Here is a 19,476-nt window from a genome sequence, read left to right on the forward strand (position 1 = left end):
TTAGGAAGCGATTCCGATCGCTTCCTAAGCTGTTTTAGCCCGCCGCAATCTTTGATGATCGGTGCGGCGACGGCCATTTTTCTTGGGGGGCTTTCCTCCCCGGATCCACAGTCAGCCTCACTTATGAGGCTTCCGTGGATGCTGCAAAGCATGTACGGGCTTTGTCGTTAAAGTCTAAGGAAATAAATTAGTTTGGAACTACAATTCATAAAATAATATTCCTAAAACATTTTTTTTTATTAAGTATAAGGTTTTGTGTATTGTGGGAAATGTCACACATGTAAAATGAGTAATAAGAGTAGTATTAACAAAATAAACGGAATTGAAAACTATAACCGATAAGACAATATAAAAAGCTTAATAACACGTCAATGTAAAAATGTAATGTATCTTCTGACCTGTCCTTGTGGCATTTGATATGTTGGCCGTACTGCCAGAAAATTATTAACTACAATAAATTAATATATAATGAATATTAGGAGAGGGTACATGCAACACATTATTTTAGCTCATTTTGCAAATATTCATAAACAAGATCCCACATGCATACACTTTATAAGCATAGAAAGGGTATATACATATTGGGGGGGGTTAATTCATAGAATAGGCCAAAAGGAAATGAAACGAGCATTTCATTTAAAAACACTTACTCCTTAAGGTTTTGATATAGATTTTGATTTAATTTTTTTAGATATGTTTTCGATTTTTATATTGTATACATATTTGGCAATGTTTGAATATTTTTGTGCATTTAAGCGCTTTATTTTTAGTAAGTAGGATTATCGGTAGAATTGAGTTTATATCGCAGCTATACTGTCTATAGCTAAAGAAGAATCAACTAATAAGTATTATTTTTGCATATTCATATTCCTTTCAACATGGATGAGAGGAATGGGAGGCTGTGCCTATCTTGGCCATAATAATCAACATAACATAAGAATGGATTTTGACAGAGTTGATTTAGGAAATACATCTTAAAGGAAAGAGAATCAACCTTAAGGATTATTCTTAAAGCAGAGCTGTTCAGGAATAAAATGCAGTCCTAGGCACAGCTAACACCTAAATAAATATTTCATATAAAACTCCACAGATGTACTTTTTTGGTCCATTTTAGAATGGCTATTAAATTCAGCAAAACATGTCAAACCATGTCTTAGGAGGGAAAGGCTCAATTAACGCTCCTGGTGCATAGTAAGATCACGTTATATCTTCAAAATGGACATTACCCTTGATACTCAAGGAATAAGGATTGACCAAGGATTACATACTTTGGGCTGTGAAAATGTCATGTCTTGTCTTCTAATACTTATAATTGTTTTATACAGCACAATCATATTTTGTAGCGCTGTACAATGGGCAGATATATCTATATTTGTATACTGAGCATTAGATAGGGTATTCATTATAAATTCATGCTTCACACCTACAGCTCTGCCCTCTCTCTCTCGCCAAATAGCTCTACTTCTCCACTCTCATATCCTCCCTTTCTTCCAACCCTCGACGCCTTTTTTCTACTTTCAACTCCCTTCTCTGTCCCTCCACACCACAAACCTCTCTCACTGCCCAAGATCTTGCTTCCCACTTCAAAGAGAAGATCGAGACTATTAGAAAAGACCTCTCTTCCTTACAACTCCCTCCTACACCACTCACCACCACTCTCTCCACTCCTCCTATACTAACTGCCTTTTCCCCTACAACCGAAGAAGAGATCTTCTTTCTTCCTCTCACCCAACAACCTGTCTACTTGACCCCATCCCTTCACACCTCACAAAGTCTATATGTCCATCCCTTGGTCCATCACTTACCCACCTATTTAATCTTTCTCTATCATCCTGAACCGTACCATCTGCCTTCAAGCATGCGCTAATCACACCCATTCTAAAGAATCCTTCCTCAGATCTCGTCTGTTTGACTACTGCCCTATCTCTCTGCTTCCTTTTACCTCTAAGCTGCTTGAACGGATTGTGTACAATCGCCTTACTAACTTCCTCTCCTCTATTTCCCTTCTTGACCCTCTACAGTCTGGTTTCAAACCCCTTCACTCTACTGAAACAGCTGTAACAAAAGTCTCCAATGACTTGCTCTCTGCCAAAGCAAAAGGTCACTTCTCTGTTCCAATACTACTGGATCTCTCTGCTGCTTTCGATACTGTTGATCACCACCTTCTTCTAGACTCACTTGCTTCTATAGGCATTTGAGATATAGCTCTCTCCAGGATCTCCTCATATCTGTCTCTCCGTTCCTTCTCTGTCAACTTCTCTGGCAAGACGTCATCGCCCCTTCCACTTTCGGTTGGTGTCCCCCAAGGTTCAGTCCTTGGCCCTCTGCTGTTCTCTCTTTATACTTCCTCTCTTGGCAAACTAATCAACTCATTTGACCTCCAGTATCATCCATATGCAAATGATACCCAAATCTACCTGTCTTCTCCTGATCTCCATCTCTCATGTCCCGTATTACCAATTGCTTGTCTGCTATTTCTTCATGGATGTCACAACACTACCTGAAACTTAATCTTTCTAAAACTGAACTCATTATCTTCCCTCCCTCCATCTCAACTCCACTACCTGAATTCTCTGTCACCATTAACAACACGACTATCTCTCCTACTAACCAGGCCTGATGCCTTGGAGTCATACTTGACTCAAACCTCTCCTTCATCCCTCACATTCAGTCCCTCGCCAGATCCTGCTGCTTGCACCTAAAAAACATCTCTCGTATGTGCCCATTCCTCACCCAAGAATCCACAAAAACTCTGGTTCATTCACTTATCATTTCCCGTCTTGACTACTGCAACACTCTTCTGGTTGGCACTCCACTGTCTCAACTCTCTCCTCTACAGGATTCTACAGAGAATCACCATTGATGCAGCTGCTAGGCTCATCTTCCTTGCACGTCGCTCCTCTTCTGCTCCCCCCCCCCTCTGTGAAACCCTCCACTGGCTCCCAATTACCTTTAGAATTAAATTTAAAATCCTGGTACTGACATATAAGGCCATCCATAATACTGTTCCTCCATACATTTCTGACCTCATTAGCAAATACTCTCCTACTCGATCCCTACGTTCTTCCCATGGGCTAAGGCTCGCCACCTCACTTATCACCTCTTCCTTTTCCCGTCTACAAGATTTCACTCAAGCTGCCCCATATCTCTGGAATCTACTCCCAAGGAACCTTCAGCATTCACCCTCCCGACATTCAAGAAACATCTAAAAACCCACTTCTTCAGAGAAGCATATTATCTTAGCTGCTAGAACTTCCTTGTCACCGATACAACCACCACACTACCTCTCACCCTTTCTCTATGCCTTATGTTTCTCACCCCATTTCCCTCTAGATTGTAAGCTTGCGAGCAGGGCTCTCTCCACCAAATGTATCGGTTTGTCTTAGTCTGTCAATTCTTGTCCTGTCATATCCCTTGAATTTATATATTGTATTAAGCGCTGCGTAAACTGTTGGCGCTATATAAATAAAAGAATAATTAAAACATAATTAAAGAGGGTTATGTTAAAGGGTTTTTTTCATGCTGTTACCTTTAGGTTATCCTACAGCTATTGGATCTCAGGTTTTGCCAAGGTGCATTATTATTTATTGTCTAATATAGTGACATCATATTCCGTAGTGCTGTACAATGGATAGACAGGACATAACAAGTAGTATGTAGCATAACAAATTGACATACTGAGACAACAGGTGAGGATAGCCCTGCTCAAACGAGCTTACAGTCTAGAGGGATTTAGGGTGCATTACACAAGAGGTAAAAGTGCCGTTGTTAGGAAAGGACCAGACACAATTATTACAGGAGAGGGACTAGGAAAGGTGAGCTAAAGGAATGTGGGGGGAAGGGCGTTAACGTACAGTGGGGCAAAAAAGTATTTAGTCAGCTACCAATTGTGCAAGTTCTCACAGACCTTTAACATCTTCTTTAAGAGTCTCCTCTGTCCTCCATTCGTTACCTGTATTAATGGCACCTGTTTGAACTTGTTATCAGTATAAAAGACACCTGTCCACAACCTCAAACAGTCACACTCCAAACCCCACTATGGCCAAGACCAAAGAGCTGTCGAAGGACACCAGAAGCAAAATTGTAGACCTGCACCAGGCTGGGAAGACTGAATCTGCAATAGTCAAGCGGCTTGGTGTGAAGAAATCAACTGTGGGAGCAATTATTCGAAAATGGAAGACATACAGGACCACTGATAATCCCCCTCGATCTGGGGCTCCACGCAAGATCTCACCCCATGGTGTCAAAATGATCACAAGAACGGTGAGCAAAAATACCAGAACCACACGGGGGTACCTAGTGAATGACCTGCAGAGAGCTGGGACCAAAGTAACAAAGGCTACCATCAGTAACACACTACGCAGCCAGGGACTCAAATCATGCAGTGCCAGACGTGTCCCCCTGCTTAAGCCAGTACATGTCCGGCCCCATCTGAAGTTTGCTAGAGAGCATTTGCATGATCCAGAAGAGGACTGGGTGAATGTCATATGGTCAGATGAAACCAAGGTAGATCTTTTTGGTAGAAACTCAACTCGTCGTGTTTGGAGGAGAAAGAATGCTGAGTTGCATCCAAAAACACCATACCTACGGTGAAGCATGGGGGTGGAAACATCATGCTTTGGGGCTATTTTTCTGCAAAGGGACCAGGACGACTTTTCCATGTAAAGGAAAGAATGAATGGGGCCATGTATCGTGAGATTTTGAGTGAAAACCTCCTTCCATCAGCAAGGGCATTGAAGATGAAACGTGGCTGGGTCTTTCAGCATGACAATGATCCCAAACACACCGCCCAACGAAGGAGTGGCTTCGTAAGAAGCATTTCAAGGTCCTGGAGTGGCCTAGCCAGTCTCCAGATTTCAACCCCATAGAAAACCTTTGGAGGGAGTTGAAAGTCCGTGTTGCCCAGCGACAGCCCCAAAACATCACTGCGCTAGAGGAGATCTGCATGGAGGAATGGTCCAAAATACCAGCAACAGTGTGTGAAAACCTTGTGAAGACTTACAGAAGAGGTATGTACTATGCAGGAAAGGATTGGCAAGGCGGGCCTTTAGCATCCCAACTGGAACATGGATGAACATGAATATGAAAGTGCTACCTGAACAGAGACGGCTTCCAAAGGGGAACAACCTTTAATAGCTCCCCGACCATAAGCCGGTATTAAAGGTGCAATGCATGAGGTAACCTTTTATACTTGGACAATGGGCGGTCCCTAAACCCATTGAAAACAATGCATTTTGAGCCTGTACATGTACGGGCTGTGCCATTAAGGGCTGTATGCACACAGGCTGATGGTTTAAGTGATCATGCTACTTCAAACAATGTCATTTGGCCTTAAAAATACATTACAGTGGAATAAGGAAGAGCAATCTCTTTGCCTTTATCCTCCCTGTGGCCCCTAGGACTCAATGACCCTACCCAGCATATAAATTTGCTAATACAGTACCACACCCCTCTTAATAACCATTAAAATATTATTTAGTCACGGTGAAAGGCGGTAAAAGTAATTGTAAAAAAATATAATGAAAACTTCAGAAAAGTTAAAAATAAAAAGTTTAAATACAGTACGAATAAAGTTTAAAAAACCAGTACGAATAAATCAAATATAATGCCCACATTTTTCCTTTCGTCAAAGGCAACCAACTCCTAAACAGAGCAGCCAGAAGCCCGCTCTCTTCCCTCTCGTATCTACATGTCCCGGTACCTGAGTTAACGTCATTACCTCGGTTATAGACAATCGAGGAACAAACACTCGGCTTTCTCCGCCAATCAGAGATCACATGCCTATTTAATGGGCGTGGCTTCGCATGTCGATCATTTCTCACACATAGCATCACGCTAGGATCGTGAACGCGCCTGGCCTTCGGTATAGCGATGCAAGTGGCGGACGTGCTGTGCGCGGGAACGCGCTGCCATTTGGGGGCGTGGTGTCGCAGCTGCTGCAAGAGGAGGCGAGCCTATCGTTACATAGGCTGCTTCCTTCTTTTTATTAACGATTTGTCTTATTTATCAGCATTGTTTACTTCTTCCCGGACCGGACGATACCTGTATATCCTCCTTTCATCCAGCAGCACTTTCGTTAATTCGTGCTTTGCCCCTATATTCCCCTTTAAAGTCATAAGCCTATGTAACCAGGCATTGAATCAAGCTACGTATTTTTTATGTATTGATCTGCCCTTTTAATGTATATTTAATTTTAGTGCAATTTTTTATCTCCTTCACCGGTCACCTCCCCTTTATCTGATCATGAGGCTGTGCAGGTATCTTCTGAAAAACACCATCCCCAATCAGATTGAATATTATTCCAAGTACTCTCCTTCACCCCTCTCCATCAAGCAGTTTTTGGATTTTGGTGAGTTTACTGTCTGCTAAAGCTGTTCTTTTAATTATTCTATGGTGATGTGTAACGGATCTCATGTACTCCATTATATATATATATATATATATATATATATATATATATTATTGTTACTAGAAAATACCTGCTATCACATATGTTGATAGGCTTTCCATTGCCAGATATATCTATATTTGTATACAGAACTCTAGTTTTTCATTAAAGTGGGTTATGTTAAAGTTTTTTCCCCATGATGTTATTCTACGGCTATTGAATCTCAGGTTTTGCCAAGATGCATTATTATAATTGTTTTATATAGCACCATCCTATTCAGTAGTGATGTACAACGGATAGACAGGACATAACAAGTAGAATATGACTTACGGAAACAACAGGTGAGGAGGGCCCTGCTCAGACAGCTCACCCAGCAGACCATCCATGGTTGCCCAGGGTAGCATAGATCAACATGAAAATGCTAATTGGCCAAAACCGGTGAAAATCCATCATTTTGTATTGATATAGTAAATTTAGATTTTCCTCGGCTCATCCAGATGGTTTAAGGATTTGGGGAAGCTGAGACTTTAGTCCTATTGTTGCACTTCTAGCGAGGCATGTAGGGGGTCTCTTTTCTTATGCTAGTAAGTGAACAACAGTTGTCAAGTAATGCAATTAACTGGATCTGTTTATGTTTGGTATGAGATGTTGTCTATCTTTTGCCTTTGTACAGTAAACAATTGAAATGGAATTCCAACTTTTTATTTTTGTTTACAAAAGTTGTGCCTTTATTTTGTCTATATATAGTTTATTTTGATTCTAAGTTCTTTGTGCCACTTTACTTTCTGTTATGCAAATGTTAAGTATGTGACTTGCAGGGCATTTAACAATTATATTATATTACAGTATGCGAGAAAGTTGTCGAGCTGCAAGAAGTACGATTCTTGAAACCTGTAGTCTGCCTCCAGGCGTATGATCAGCCCTGTTTATTAACAGACATGTCTAAAGTCAAAGTTTGATACGTTTTATTGGGCCAACATATAAAAACATAAGTTTTGGGGTCCTCTATTTCATTCTATCTAATAAAAACTAAACTACAGTAATTTGCAAGTGAAATGGGTACCTGTGTTAATGGGAGCTAAATCTTTTACCACTAGGAAAATACTAAGCACATATATCATACATAGGCACTTCTTATACTTTATTACAAAATGGGGCTTATGGAAAATTTACCATGCACATGGTGTCATTGTGAGATAATATAGAATATGCTTGTGTGTAGCAGGCTGGACCCAGATGAAGACGATCCGTCACACACCAGCCAAGGTAGTTGTACTGTAAATGAATCACTTGGTTAATTCAGTAAACCATGAGTCGTAGGTGAGAATAGATGGGACGTTTCATTTTGTGGCCTTAACAGGACACTCCAGGGCAGCTATGCAGCCCCACGAATGAAGAATGCATATTCAATTACTTTAACATGCATTAAATTATTTGTAAAAAAAAGAGTTAAAATGCCTTCAGGAGAAGCTGCAGTGCTCCATCCATTCTGCGGTCCTCTTTCTGCAGCCAATGAGTGGTAGGAAAGCATTCTCATTGACATTTGTGGTTTCTGCGCATATGTACCTGTAGTCTTCTTAGACCACCAAGTACTCTTGCATGAGCCAGTGTGTACGCAGTGACAAGGTCAAGCAGTTTGGGGGGACAGGTAAAGAGGCCATATGCATAATGTAGATGGTATATGCATAAGGTAGATGGTGCTGAATCCCTCCATGCATTTGTAATGGGGTCAGAATGTTAATAGTGACGCGCTGTCACCATATGACATATGGTGGGTCCGGTATTGCTTCATATTTGCATCATGAAGGAGCAGCCCTGGATTTTATTTATGCAACAAGTGCTGAGCAGGCTTTGTAGGGGAATTTTCTTTAAAAAAAAAAAAAATAGCAATGCATTGTTTAGGGCCTACTCAACCATGCTCTCAAGAGAATTTTTCTCCAGGTTGGCTCCTGTACAATGCAAAGTCTATTTGTTTCTCCACACTTAATTCACATACAAATCGGTTTCGCTCCCAACTGACAAAGTAGTTCAGATAGAATAGTGTAGCTGGCAGCTTCACTCCATGTCTTCAGGTCAGTGTATTAACCTTCTGTCGTAGCTAGATGACTGTTCGCTAACAATAGTTAGTAGAACTTCAGAGAGATTACTCTGTGATGTGGAATGAAATGAGGGGGCTACAAAAGTAAGAGATTCTGGGGCAAAGGTACCATGGCAACTAATGGCGTAGTTGGACCATTCCACTGATCGCTGTGATGGTAGGACTACTCCTCAAACTGCACCAGAATCATGTTTTATACATAACTAAGTGTACATTTCTCTGTTATGTTTCAGTGACTTTGTAAATTCTGTTGGTCCATAGTGTTGGTATCTAGTTCAGCATTAAGCAATCTAAGCTGGTTGCTCCTGCATTAGCAACCTATACAATGCAAAAGGTTGTGGAAGTTGACATGTCGATTCCAGCAATTTTAACTCATAATCAAATTCCATTTCCTTTTACCACTTTTTCATAAGATATTAGCTTAAAAAAATAGTTGTGAGGTTCTCAATATCATGTGTATACTTTAAAACATTTCTGAAAGAAACCTATAATATAGTGGCTTATCTCTTTGTCAGAAATTATGGTGAAGGCTACTAGTCAGGCAGGTGCTGCCCTTTTTGGCCTTTGGTTATCTTTAGTTCCTCTCTGAAGGTCTGGGTTCTATATTGGCCTGTTTTTCTGACTAAATGTTACACTGGCATCCCTTTCTTTTTGCAACTGTCAGTAACCACCTACCAATATTTAATGCCTGAATTTAAACTATCCTTTGTATTAAATATTAGCTGATTTACAGCAGCACAAACTGTCCACGGTGGTGACTCTTAACCTTTGAGTTGTTCCAAGAGCTGCTGGAGTCCAAATGAACTCTGGATAGATCAGTGATGTGTACCCCCTACAAATCACTTTACACATGGCTTCTGACATGTATAGTATATATGGTTTATACATATACTTTCAAATATGGAAGGCAGAGCACTTTTTGCTTTGTATGTGTTACAGATGCAAGCAGAAATTTTTTTGCCCTGTTTGCCTTGAGGGCAACCTAATTGTACTGTGTAATCAGCTGTCCTGCTCAGTAAGTCATGATATAGCAGCAATGAATCACCCTTAGAGGTCAAGAAAGAGGAAGAGTCGTAGCCAGTCGGCCACCTGTAAATACCTGAAATAGCAATTAAATCAGACATGTTAGCACCACTCATTTTGATTGCAATAGGAAGGCTACTTAAAATGTTAGTGATATTTTAATTAGATCAGATCATTTGAATCAAGGTCTATGTACACTTAAAGTGACATCCAGTGACCCCCCCCCATGCAGATGTGGAGGGATATATCAGAATCCCCTCTATGCATTTGTATAGTTCCCCCAGCTCTTAGACTTGAATGAGATCCTTTGAGTACATGCTCAGAAAGTGCTGTTATTGATATCAATGGGATCACTTTCTTGTCAGTGATCATCTACTGACAACTTGCATCAAATGTGGACACCAGATGTGGTGGTGCACTGCAGCTTAAGGTAACTGTTTACTTCTTTCCTACAAGTAAATAATGTATATTAAGTTACCTTGGTATGCATTCTTTATTAGTGCAGATGTAAGCTCGTTGTGGAGCTATAACTCTGCAAGTTTCCTTTAAATATGGGACCTAAGGTCAGCAACTCTGGAAGTGTAAATGAGTCCCTCTGAAATTAATCAACACCACCTGTGACTATTGTTTTGAGATTTATTATGTTCATCATCTGCTATTAGGCACAATTTAATTCAGGAATGTAGGGCTGCAACTAACGATTATTTTAATAATCGATTAATCGGCCGATTATTTTTTCGATTAATCGATTAATCGGATAAAAAAAACAATATGCAAATTTTTCGTTTATTTAAAAGAATTTAATGAACTGGATGTTAAAAAACAACTTAAAATTTACATTAACATTCTTATTTTGTTATGATGTAATAAAAAACAATATTTTCAAAGTACAAGAACCCAAACACAATATTTATGAAACAAAATAACCCCAAACATTCTGAAAAGAGGTGGACTATTACTGTTCAAGAAACTTTGCCCCAGCACTTTGCACTTTGCACCCAGCACTTTGCACCCAGCACTTTGCACCCAGCCCTGGCACTTTGCACCCAGCACTTTGCACCCAGCACTTTGCCCCAGCCCTGGCACTTTGCATCCAGCACTTTGCACCCAGCATTCAGCACTTTGCACCAGCACTTTGCACTTTGCACCCAGCCCTGGCACTTTGCACCCAGCACTTTGCACCCAGCCCTGGCACTTTGCACCCAGCACTGGCACTTTGCACCCAGCACTTTGCACTGTGCCCCTGCACCCAGTCTCTAACTCTGCCCTGCACCCAGCCCTGCCCCCACATTCTGCCCTGCCCCCACACTCACACTCTGCCCTGCACCCACTCTGCCCTGCACCCACACTCACACCCTGCCCTGCATCCCCACCCCCACTCTGCCCTGCACCCAGTCTCCCACTCTGCTCTGCACCCACACTCACACCCTGCATCCCCACCCCCACTCTGCCCTGCACCCAGTCTCCTGCCCTGCACCCCCACCCCCACTCTGCCCTGCACCCCCACCCCCACTCTGCCCTGCACCCCCACCCCCACTCTGCCCTGCACCCACACTCACGAACCGCTCTGTGCGAATGGAGCCACTCGCACAGAGCGAACCGCTCTGTGCGAATGGAGCCACTCGCACAGAGCGAACCGCTCTGTGCGAATGGAGCCACTCGCACAGAGCGAACCGCTCTGTGCGAATGGAGCCACTCGCACAGAGCGAACCGCTCTGTGCGAATGGAGCCACTCGCACAGAGCGAACCGCTCTGTGCGAATGGAGCCACTCGCACAGAGCGAACCGCTCTGTGCGAATGGAGCCACTCGCACAGAGCGAACCGCTCTGTGCGAGTGGAGCCACTCGCACAGAGCGAACCGCTCTGTGCGAGTGGCTCCATTCGCACAGAGCGATTCGCTCTGTGCGAGTGGCTCTGTGCGATCCGTGCACATAGACATGAAGAATACTTACCTCCGGAACGCGTCACATCCGTCACGTAGCTAAAAGAAGGCGGAGACTGCAGAGCGTGTAGCAGAAGCGGGGAACGCTCGCGGAGGTAAGTAAAAGGAGCCTGTTGAAATCAAATAGAATAAAAAGACCTTATTATTGACTCCAATATTATACCCTTTACCCATTGCAAATCACAATATAGCTTATCAAACTCTTAAATATAACATTTTCTTAGAATACATTATTTTCTTAGTATTTATTCAAGGATTTCAAGGAGTAAAATGAAAACATTACTATCGGATATTTTTGATTAACATTAAAAAAAAAACAACAATATGGTGCTATATACATATGGCCCCTATGATACATAAATGGGGGAAAATATTTAAAACTAAACTGACTCAGTAGGAAATCACGTTCATATATATTCTGGAAGCCTACTCGTAAACAGGACTATGCATAGGACACGTGTCACGCATTTAGACTGCAAAAAAGGAGATTTAGTCTGAGGCAGAGGAAAGGGTTTTTTTACAGTAAGGACAATAAGGTGTGGAATTCTCTGCCTGCAGAGGTAGTTTTATCGGAGTCTGTACAGACGTTTAAACTGCAACTGGATGAATACTTGCAAAAAACATAATGTTCAGGGATATCATTTTTAAATTATAGGGAAACCGCTTCTTGATCCAAGGAGAGATCTGACTGCCATTCTGGGGTCAAGAAGGATTTTTTTTCCCCCTAGTTTGTTGCAAAATTGGAAAAAGCCACAAACTGTGGTTTTTTGCCTTCTTTTGTATCAACAGCAATTAATAGATATGGCAAAGGCTGAGCTTGATGGATGCATCTTTTCAGCCTAAATACCTATGTAACTATGGTGGCGTTTCAAAAATTTTAAGAAACTTTGGGGTGTGATGTTTGACTTACTAAAAAGAACAGATAACATATTTAGAGAGAGAAAAAAACTGGACTAGCATTATTATGTCTATAATGGCCGCCTTTATGTTTAGAACGACTGTTTTTGACAACAAACTACTTTGTAACGGTTAAAATCATCATGACAAGGGGGTGGAAACAAAGCACTGAATTTACAAGATTTCAGTTGATAAAACAACTAAAATGGCAGTTGTCTATGGAAAAAGGACTTAGTTGGATACATAATGCATGCAAACGATCCTTGCAGAAGCTCCTCTCTGTGTCATCTAAAATCCTTGTCATTTTGTTTAATTTAATAAGATACAGTTAAGGTTGAAGTTAGAATAGGACACTTACCCCCCTCCTCTCTGCAACATGTTTTGTGTGAAATGTTTCGCACATTTTGTACAGCTTGTTTTGCGCGATATGGTTGGTGCAATACGCTTGATGCGAAATGCTCTGTGCAATATGTTTTGTATGAACTAATATGTTCTGTGGATCCCGTTTCTGCACAATATGTTATGTGGAACAGGCTTTGTGTTTTCTGTATTTTATTGTGTAATTTAGAAATAGAAAAATTCCATGGAATAGACCTGAGAGCGTTGGAGTTGACTGGCGGTAAGTATATAACATGCTGGGATATACACATCTCTTGCATGGGAAATAGCTGGGGGAGTTGGTAGACAAAGGGGCAAATGCATGTGGGGGCTTCTACAGAATCTTTCTATACATTGGCATAGAAATAAAATTTAAAAGGAAATCTCAACTGAATTAAAGTGGATATGATGGCTGGAGTTTCCTGTTATATTCCTATTGAAATGTTTGTACTGATTTGGGTTAGAGGCAAGAATGTCCTTAGTTAAGTTGCCTAAAGCTGGTTTGTTATCTATGGAGAACTCTCCTCCTCCCAGTTGTGATTGCAATCACATTACTAAGAAGCATAAAAAATTTGACTTTTGGATTTTGCAAATTGTGGTTAATAGTGTTGAGATGTTCTGGTACTATTTATCCAGTTTATAATTATTCTAATAAGTATCAACTTAACTGGTGGATCAAAATAAAAGTCATATATACACCGATCAGCCATAACATTATGACCACCTACCTAATATTGTGTAGGTCCCCCCTTTGTCACCAAACAGCCCTGATCTGTCGAAGTATGGACTCCACTAGACGTCTGAAGGTGTGCTGTGGTATCTGGCACCAGGACGTTAGCAGCAGATCCTTTAAGTCCTGTGAGTTGCGAAGTGGGCCTCCATGGATGCATCATGCCATGTGTTCTCCAGGTAAGCTGGCCATCCACATGATGTAAAACAAAACATGATTCATCAGACCAGGCCTTCTTCCATTGCCCCATGGTCCAGTTCTTATGCTCACATGCTCATTATAGGAGCAGTGAGCATGACTGATCTGCGCCTATGCTGTGATGCACTGTGTGTTCTGATACCTTTCTATCAGAACCAGCATTAACTTTTTCAGCAATTTGAGCTACAGTAGCTTGTCTGTTTGATTTGACCACACAGGCCAGCCTTCACTCCCCACATGCATCAATGAGCCTTGGCTGCCCATGATCCTGTCACCGGTTCACCACTTTTCCTTCCTTGGACAACTTTTGGTAGGTACTGACTGCTGCAGACCAGGAACACCCCACAAGAGCTGGGGTTTTGAGGATGCTCTGACCCAGTTGTCTAGCCAATTTGGCCCTTGTTAAAGTCACTCAGATCCTTACGTTGTCCATTTTTACTGCTTCTAACACATCAACTTTGAAGATGAAATGCTCACTTGCGGCCTAATATACAGGCCCCCCCCGACAGGTGCCATGATAACAATATAATTATCATTCACTTAGTTACTTTACTTATTTACTTATCCTGTCAGTGGTCATAATGTTATGGTTGGTGTATAGAGAAGATGTATATATTATTAAACCACCTGGGACCCTCAATAAGACAATCGTGCAAATTGTGTAGAAGTTAGGCGCTAACGAGAAGGTTGGAGCTAGCTTATATAATGAGCCAGAAAGTAGTATACCCATAGACTATAAACTTGTACAACAACATTACGAGCCCGAAGTAAAAATAAAGGAGTCACAGCTACAAGCCCTAGTTCTAGCAAAAGGTGGCTAGGGGAGTTGGTTTCTTATAGTCTGTTATGTTCATGTCTTTAAAATAATTTTTAAGTTGTGTTGTTGGATTATACAAAGAGGTTACTCACAGCCATACCATCATATAATAGTGACTTGTAATTAGCCTTCATATCCACCCAACACCCATCTTCACTAGCATTTGCAATCGACTATAATATGGATAAAATATATAATCAACATATACTCAGCATACAACAATCACTGTAATTACATTCTTTCAGGCTGGATAATTGTAGTTTTTTTTCCTTCTTGTAAATTACTTTCCGGTTCATAGCTCATCTCTACGTGATTCCATAAACACTTCTAGCCCAGTCAACTGGAACAGTAAATAGCATAATCTTGGACACGTTAAAGAAACATGGTAGTTTTTCCAAAGCTATTGTACCCAATATGTATGTTTTCCATGACCCCAAATTTCAACATGGAAAAGAGGATCCTATTTTTAGACAAATGGTGTTGCGCGGGGGTTTGCCGGTAAATGACTATATAGACCAGAACAACTGCAGGAAGATATGGTTCTATTACTATACACAATCAAATAAAGACCTGAACAATCCATTACATAAAATCACCATTATTATTAAGCAGTGCCCACTCACAATGTCTTCTATTTATAATCTTGTAAGATCAAATTTAGTTTGGGATTCCCAAAATCGGCTTGTTGATGCTACCATACTAAACTCTAAAGTTATGGTGTCTCGATCATTTTGTGAAATCATATTAAAAAACATTTACATAGAGTTTACATTATAAGTTTGGAGGAACATTCTATGTGCACAAGATGCCAAACACATAATGCAGGCTTGTTTCACTGTCTGGTCGTGAAGTTATACAATTGGGCTTCTGACCAGAAGGCCTTGATATATCTCTACCAAGCTAGGTCTAAAGTATAAAATTTCAGTTGCATGGGACATTTTTGGCATCCTTCCTTTAGCAAGCAATCAGCCCCTCTCAGCAAAACATAAAACAATACCGCTTACTATCTCTGCGGTCAGTAAAACGGCTATCTTATCACAGTGGATAGATTCTTATCAGCCAGATTGACATCATATTATCCAGGTTACATTCTATATTCCACTGGATAGAATCTGTTCTAAAAAAAAAAAAGTCTAACACTTTTTTAGTAAATGGTCTCCTACTGTAGCAACCCTGCACAGATTATTGTACAGTGGATTTAGAGGTACTAAATGCTTTTGTCTGCAGATATTGAAAGGTGCTCATCCGATACAGAGTTTTACCCTTCTGATTTAGATTATTTAGAGTATTTTATTCCATCTTGGTGTTTCCAAGGGTTCTGTTGGTAAAGTAGGAACTGGGTCCCAGAGATATATTCAAGAGTTTATGTAGTATCTACCGGGCAGGTGAGATAAGCTCATGATCCATTGGCACTAATGTCAAATATGGGTAGAACTTTAGTCATAAGCTTTGTTTCTGAAAATGTAAGATTTCAGTTATGTTGAGCTTCATTCACATTACCATATGCCTTAACTACCCAAGTTATCTGGAAATGGCAAATTAAAGTATAAATTTATACTGCTAGATTGTTAGGTCGTCATTTTGATTGTATGTACTTTGTGCACATATATGTGCGGTTGTTGATTATGTACTGTTACGACTGTTTTGATATCTTGAAGGAAAGAAATATGGCATTCCCATACGGCTTTCTCGGTTTTGTTTGAAAATCAATACAAGTTGAACAAATTGAAATAAGCTTTGATATATTTTTGATACATGCATTGTAAAGCATGGTTTTATGACCGGAATTGTCATCCAGTAACTCCCTGGTTGATGTTCAACAACAATACAAGAGCTGCCTTCTGGTTCCCTTGCCAAATGAGATGTGAGTATCGATTTATCTGGATGGCACAGCAACACCTACAATGGCAGACCACAATATCACATTTAGGTTTCTCCAATTGTATCCATATGCACCAGAATTTTATGTGTATACTTTTCTCATCTCTTCAGCACCTAGGAATACTACAGAACAATGGTTGCCTCCCTAATATATTTGTATATTCATTATTGTTACCACTGCACGTCTCTTCTTGTTTTGTTGGTATCGTAGTTGTTTTGTAGTCTGTTGTTTATAATTCTCTGAGGTTACCCAAGAGGTCATAACGCTAAATGATTAAAAAGTGAAAGTTTTACTTGGACTTCCTAACAATGGGTAATGTGCCCAAAATAATGCACTTTGCACCAACAGATTGGCCTAATTCCCAGGATTTTGCTGCAATTCAGTGATTTATTTAAAGGTGCACTCCAGCCAGTCATTGTTATTGAACTCAATGGCAGCACTTTCCATGCATACACATGGAGACACATCTGCAGACCCCCGTCCACGGCTTTCCATGAGCTGGAGGTAATTTTATCATGTACATGAAGATTTAGCTGGGGTGGAGAAAAGGGCAGATGCTTATGGGGTGGCGGTGGAATCTTTGCATTTGCATACCGGACAACACAAAAATTAACATGAACATTTCGTGTATAGCATTGCACTCCAAAAATAGACTTAAGGCAACAGGTAATTGGTTTGTGAGCTTAGAAAGGGTAGTGTAATATATAGTGTGTAGTGTGTTATATATTATAACAAAACTGAATATGGATTATTTTTTATCCCTTTAAAATTATAGTGCATGACAGTCCCAGGTACTAATATTGCTTATAACATGGATCATATACCGAACTGTTCTGGGTTGGAGGAAAGAGTCGGTTCAGATTGGGTACTGTAGCCCAGCTAATATTACTTAGCTCTGCTCTAAACAGACAAACACACCTCACTTTAGTAAATGGCTCTTTTATCAAAGATTCTGCAACTATTTTATTGCTGTCTGCACTATGCAGTTTGGTGGAAGTTTTTCCCAATAAATATGATATATGTCTCTCAATGAGAGACAAAGTGACTCCATCTGGCTGATTTTACTGAGACAGAAATGTGCATGGAGCTGCTTTTTGGACAACTACTAGAGCACTAGCAGTATATTTACCACGCTTTCAGACTGGACTCGTGGCCGTCTTGCTCATTGTGGAGTGCCGGGATATGATCTCGGGATAAGACGTGCAGTGTCTGTCAATGTATCCCATGGAGTTTGTGCCTGGGCGAACCAACATGTGAGGCAAATCCCGGCGCAAGGGAGTCAACAACCCCAGATGTATGTTTCGGCCTTCATTGGCCTCGCCAGTGGGATACGGTTGGTATCCCTCTAGGCACAAGAGAACAAGAACTTTTGTTTTTGTTAAAAAGTATTTGAATTGTCACGGTTTGTCAGGGAAACAAATTGCTCTGTTAAATTATTGCCTAAATTGTTCACGCTGGTTGTATGAGATCACACCATCTGCCATACAAGTCAGCACCTTGGCTTAACCTCTATCTGCAAATTGCCTGTCAATCCATTAATCAATTTGCTAATTTAGCTAATGCAGGACAGCTCATCTATGTAGTGCTGGTGTTATATTGTTTGGTCAACTTGCTCAACTGGAACAAAAATGGTAGGAGATCAGAGTGTGTTTGTATAGGTAAAATGTATCAGGTATTAGCCTGTCATAAAAGAATGCATTTGTTGAGCTTGTCTGAAGATCTTTATACCTTTCAGACTGTGTAAACACTAATAAAATGTTCTGGGTACCAGGGAAAACCTTGCACGGAGTGGCATATTTTTAGCCGAGGCCGACTACACCTAGGGAAGCAGGTCCTGAAGGGAGATAGCCCCTCTGTCTCATAACAAGGAGCCGATTGCTCAGGGGTGGGGATCATTGACCTCTCCAACTGACCCTTTAAAACTATGGTGGAGGGCTGTGTCAAATCATATAGTATTTACGACCATAATATTTATAAAGGCTGTTTATCAGGGGTAGGCAGAAACATTCTTTGTGAAGGACATTTGACTCAATGAGCCATAAGCAACACCTGGTGTTGGGGTACGGGCACTTTTTACCTACCCCTGTGGTTAATTTTGTTAATTCATATCGTTATGCTTCAACGGGTATTGCAAATATTGCTCACTTGTATCTAAACCATGAATAATTGTATACATGGAAAAAGATCTTATGTAGGCTGATCATAGTCTGAGAAGAAGAGCTCTGCAGCTTTGCTTTGTAAGAATGAATCCCCTTTCTTGATTGTGCTTCATTTGTATGGCCAAATGCTACATTATGATATTGCTTACTGTTGCAATGTCAAATAGTTTTATTTGTCTGCTCATTAGGTCGACTCTATGATGTAAACATTTTTGCCCCGTTCTACCAAGAGAGATTAACAGATGCGTGGTTTAGGTAGTTGCAGAACTGTGTAGGTGAGAGGTGCTTTTCTGGGATTTATAAGAGTTCCACAATTGTGTCAGCTGATACTTTAGTCTGTTTCTGATCACAAAACTAATATCAAACATAAATTGGAAAATATATATACGTGAATTACTATAGTAGTTGAATTCAAAATGTAAGCCTTGATCTGTGTGAATGAAAGCATTTTATTAGATTTGTATAATCCTTTGTATGGTCCAGAGCAGTATTATTGGTACACCTCTTTTCTTTATAGTGTGTTGAATTACAAATTGAGACATAGTCTCCTGCAGCTAAGGTGTGTACCAGGGACTGCATTTCATACTGTACTGTAATTGTATGTACACATTTGTCAGCATATCTATAGGTTCTTCCCCTGCTATTCAGTAGATGTTAATGGGGTGTTGTCAGGCAGAAACTAACTACCAGTAATCAATGTAGTTTACCCTGTTCACTGAGTTAACTGAAAATACCAAAACTGAAATCATTCTTCACAGTGTTTGCTCTAGACAAGTCAATTTTTTTAAACATAATTGTGCTTCATTATTATTGTTTTCAGGATCCTTTACTTGATTTTTTTTATTAATAAAAACCTAAAGACTAAAATATTAGAAACTAATACTTACTGGTGGCCAGCATTATTTTTTTTTATATTACCAACAGATGAGAAACAAGGCATCTTTTATTAAACATCTTTCAACTT

The 19,476-nt window shown here is 40.4% G+C and overlaps 1 protein-coding gene across 1 annotated transcript in view; it reads left to right on the plus strand.

Moving 5' to 3' along the window:
- The first annotated feature begins 5,934 nt into the window (after positions 1–5,934).
- The window catches only part of PDK3 (pyruvate dehydrogenase kinase 3), a 28,023-nt gene continuing 14,481 nt past the window's right edge, over positions 5,935–19,476 (plus strand). Inside the window, exon 1 of the mRNA XM_053457333.1 lies at positions 5,935–6,349. Within this exon, the coding sequence (XP_053313308.1) occupies positions 6,244–6,349 (106 nt within the window). The 5' untranslated portion in view covers positions 5,935–6,243. The remainder of the gene's footprint in view (positions 6,350–19,476) is intronic.

This window comes from Spea bombifrons, chromosome 2 (genome assembly GCF_027358695.1).
Source record: "Spea bombifrons isolate aSpeBom1 chromosome 2, aSpeBom1.2.pri, whole genome shotgun sequence".
NCBI lineage: Eukaryota > Metazoa > Chordata > Amphibia > Anura > Pelobatidae > Spea > Spea bombifrons.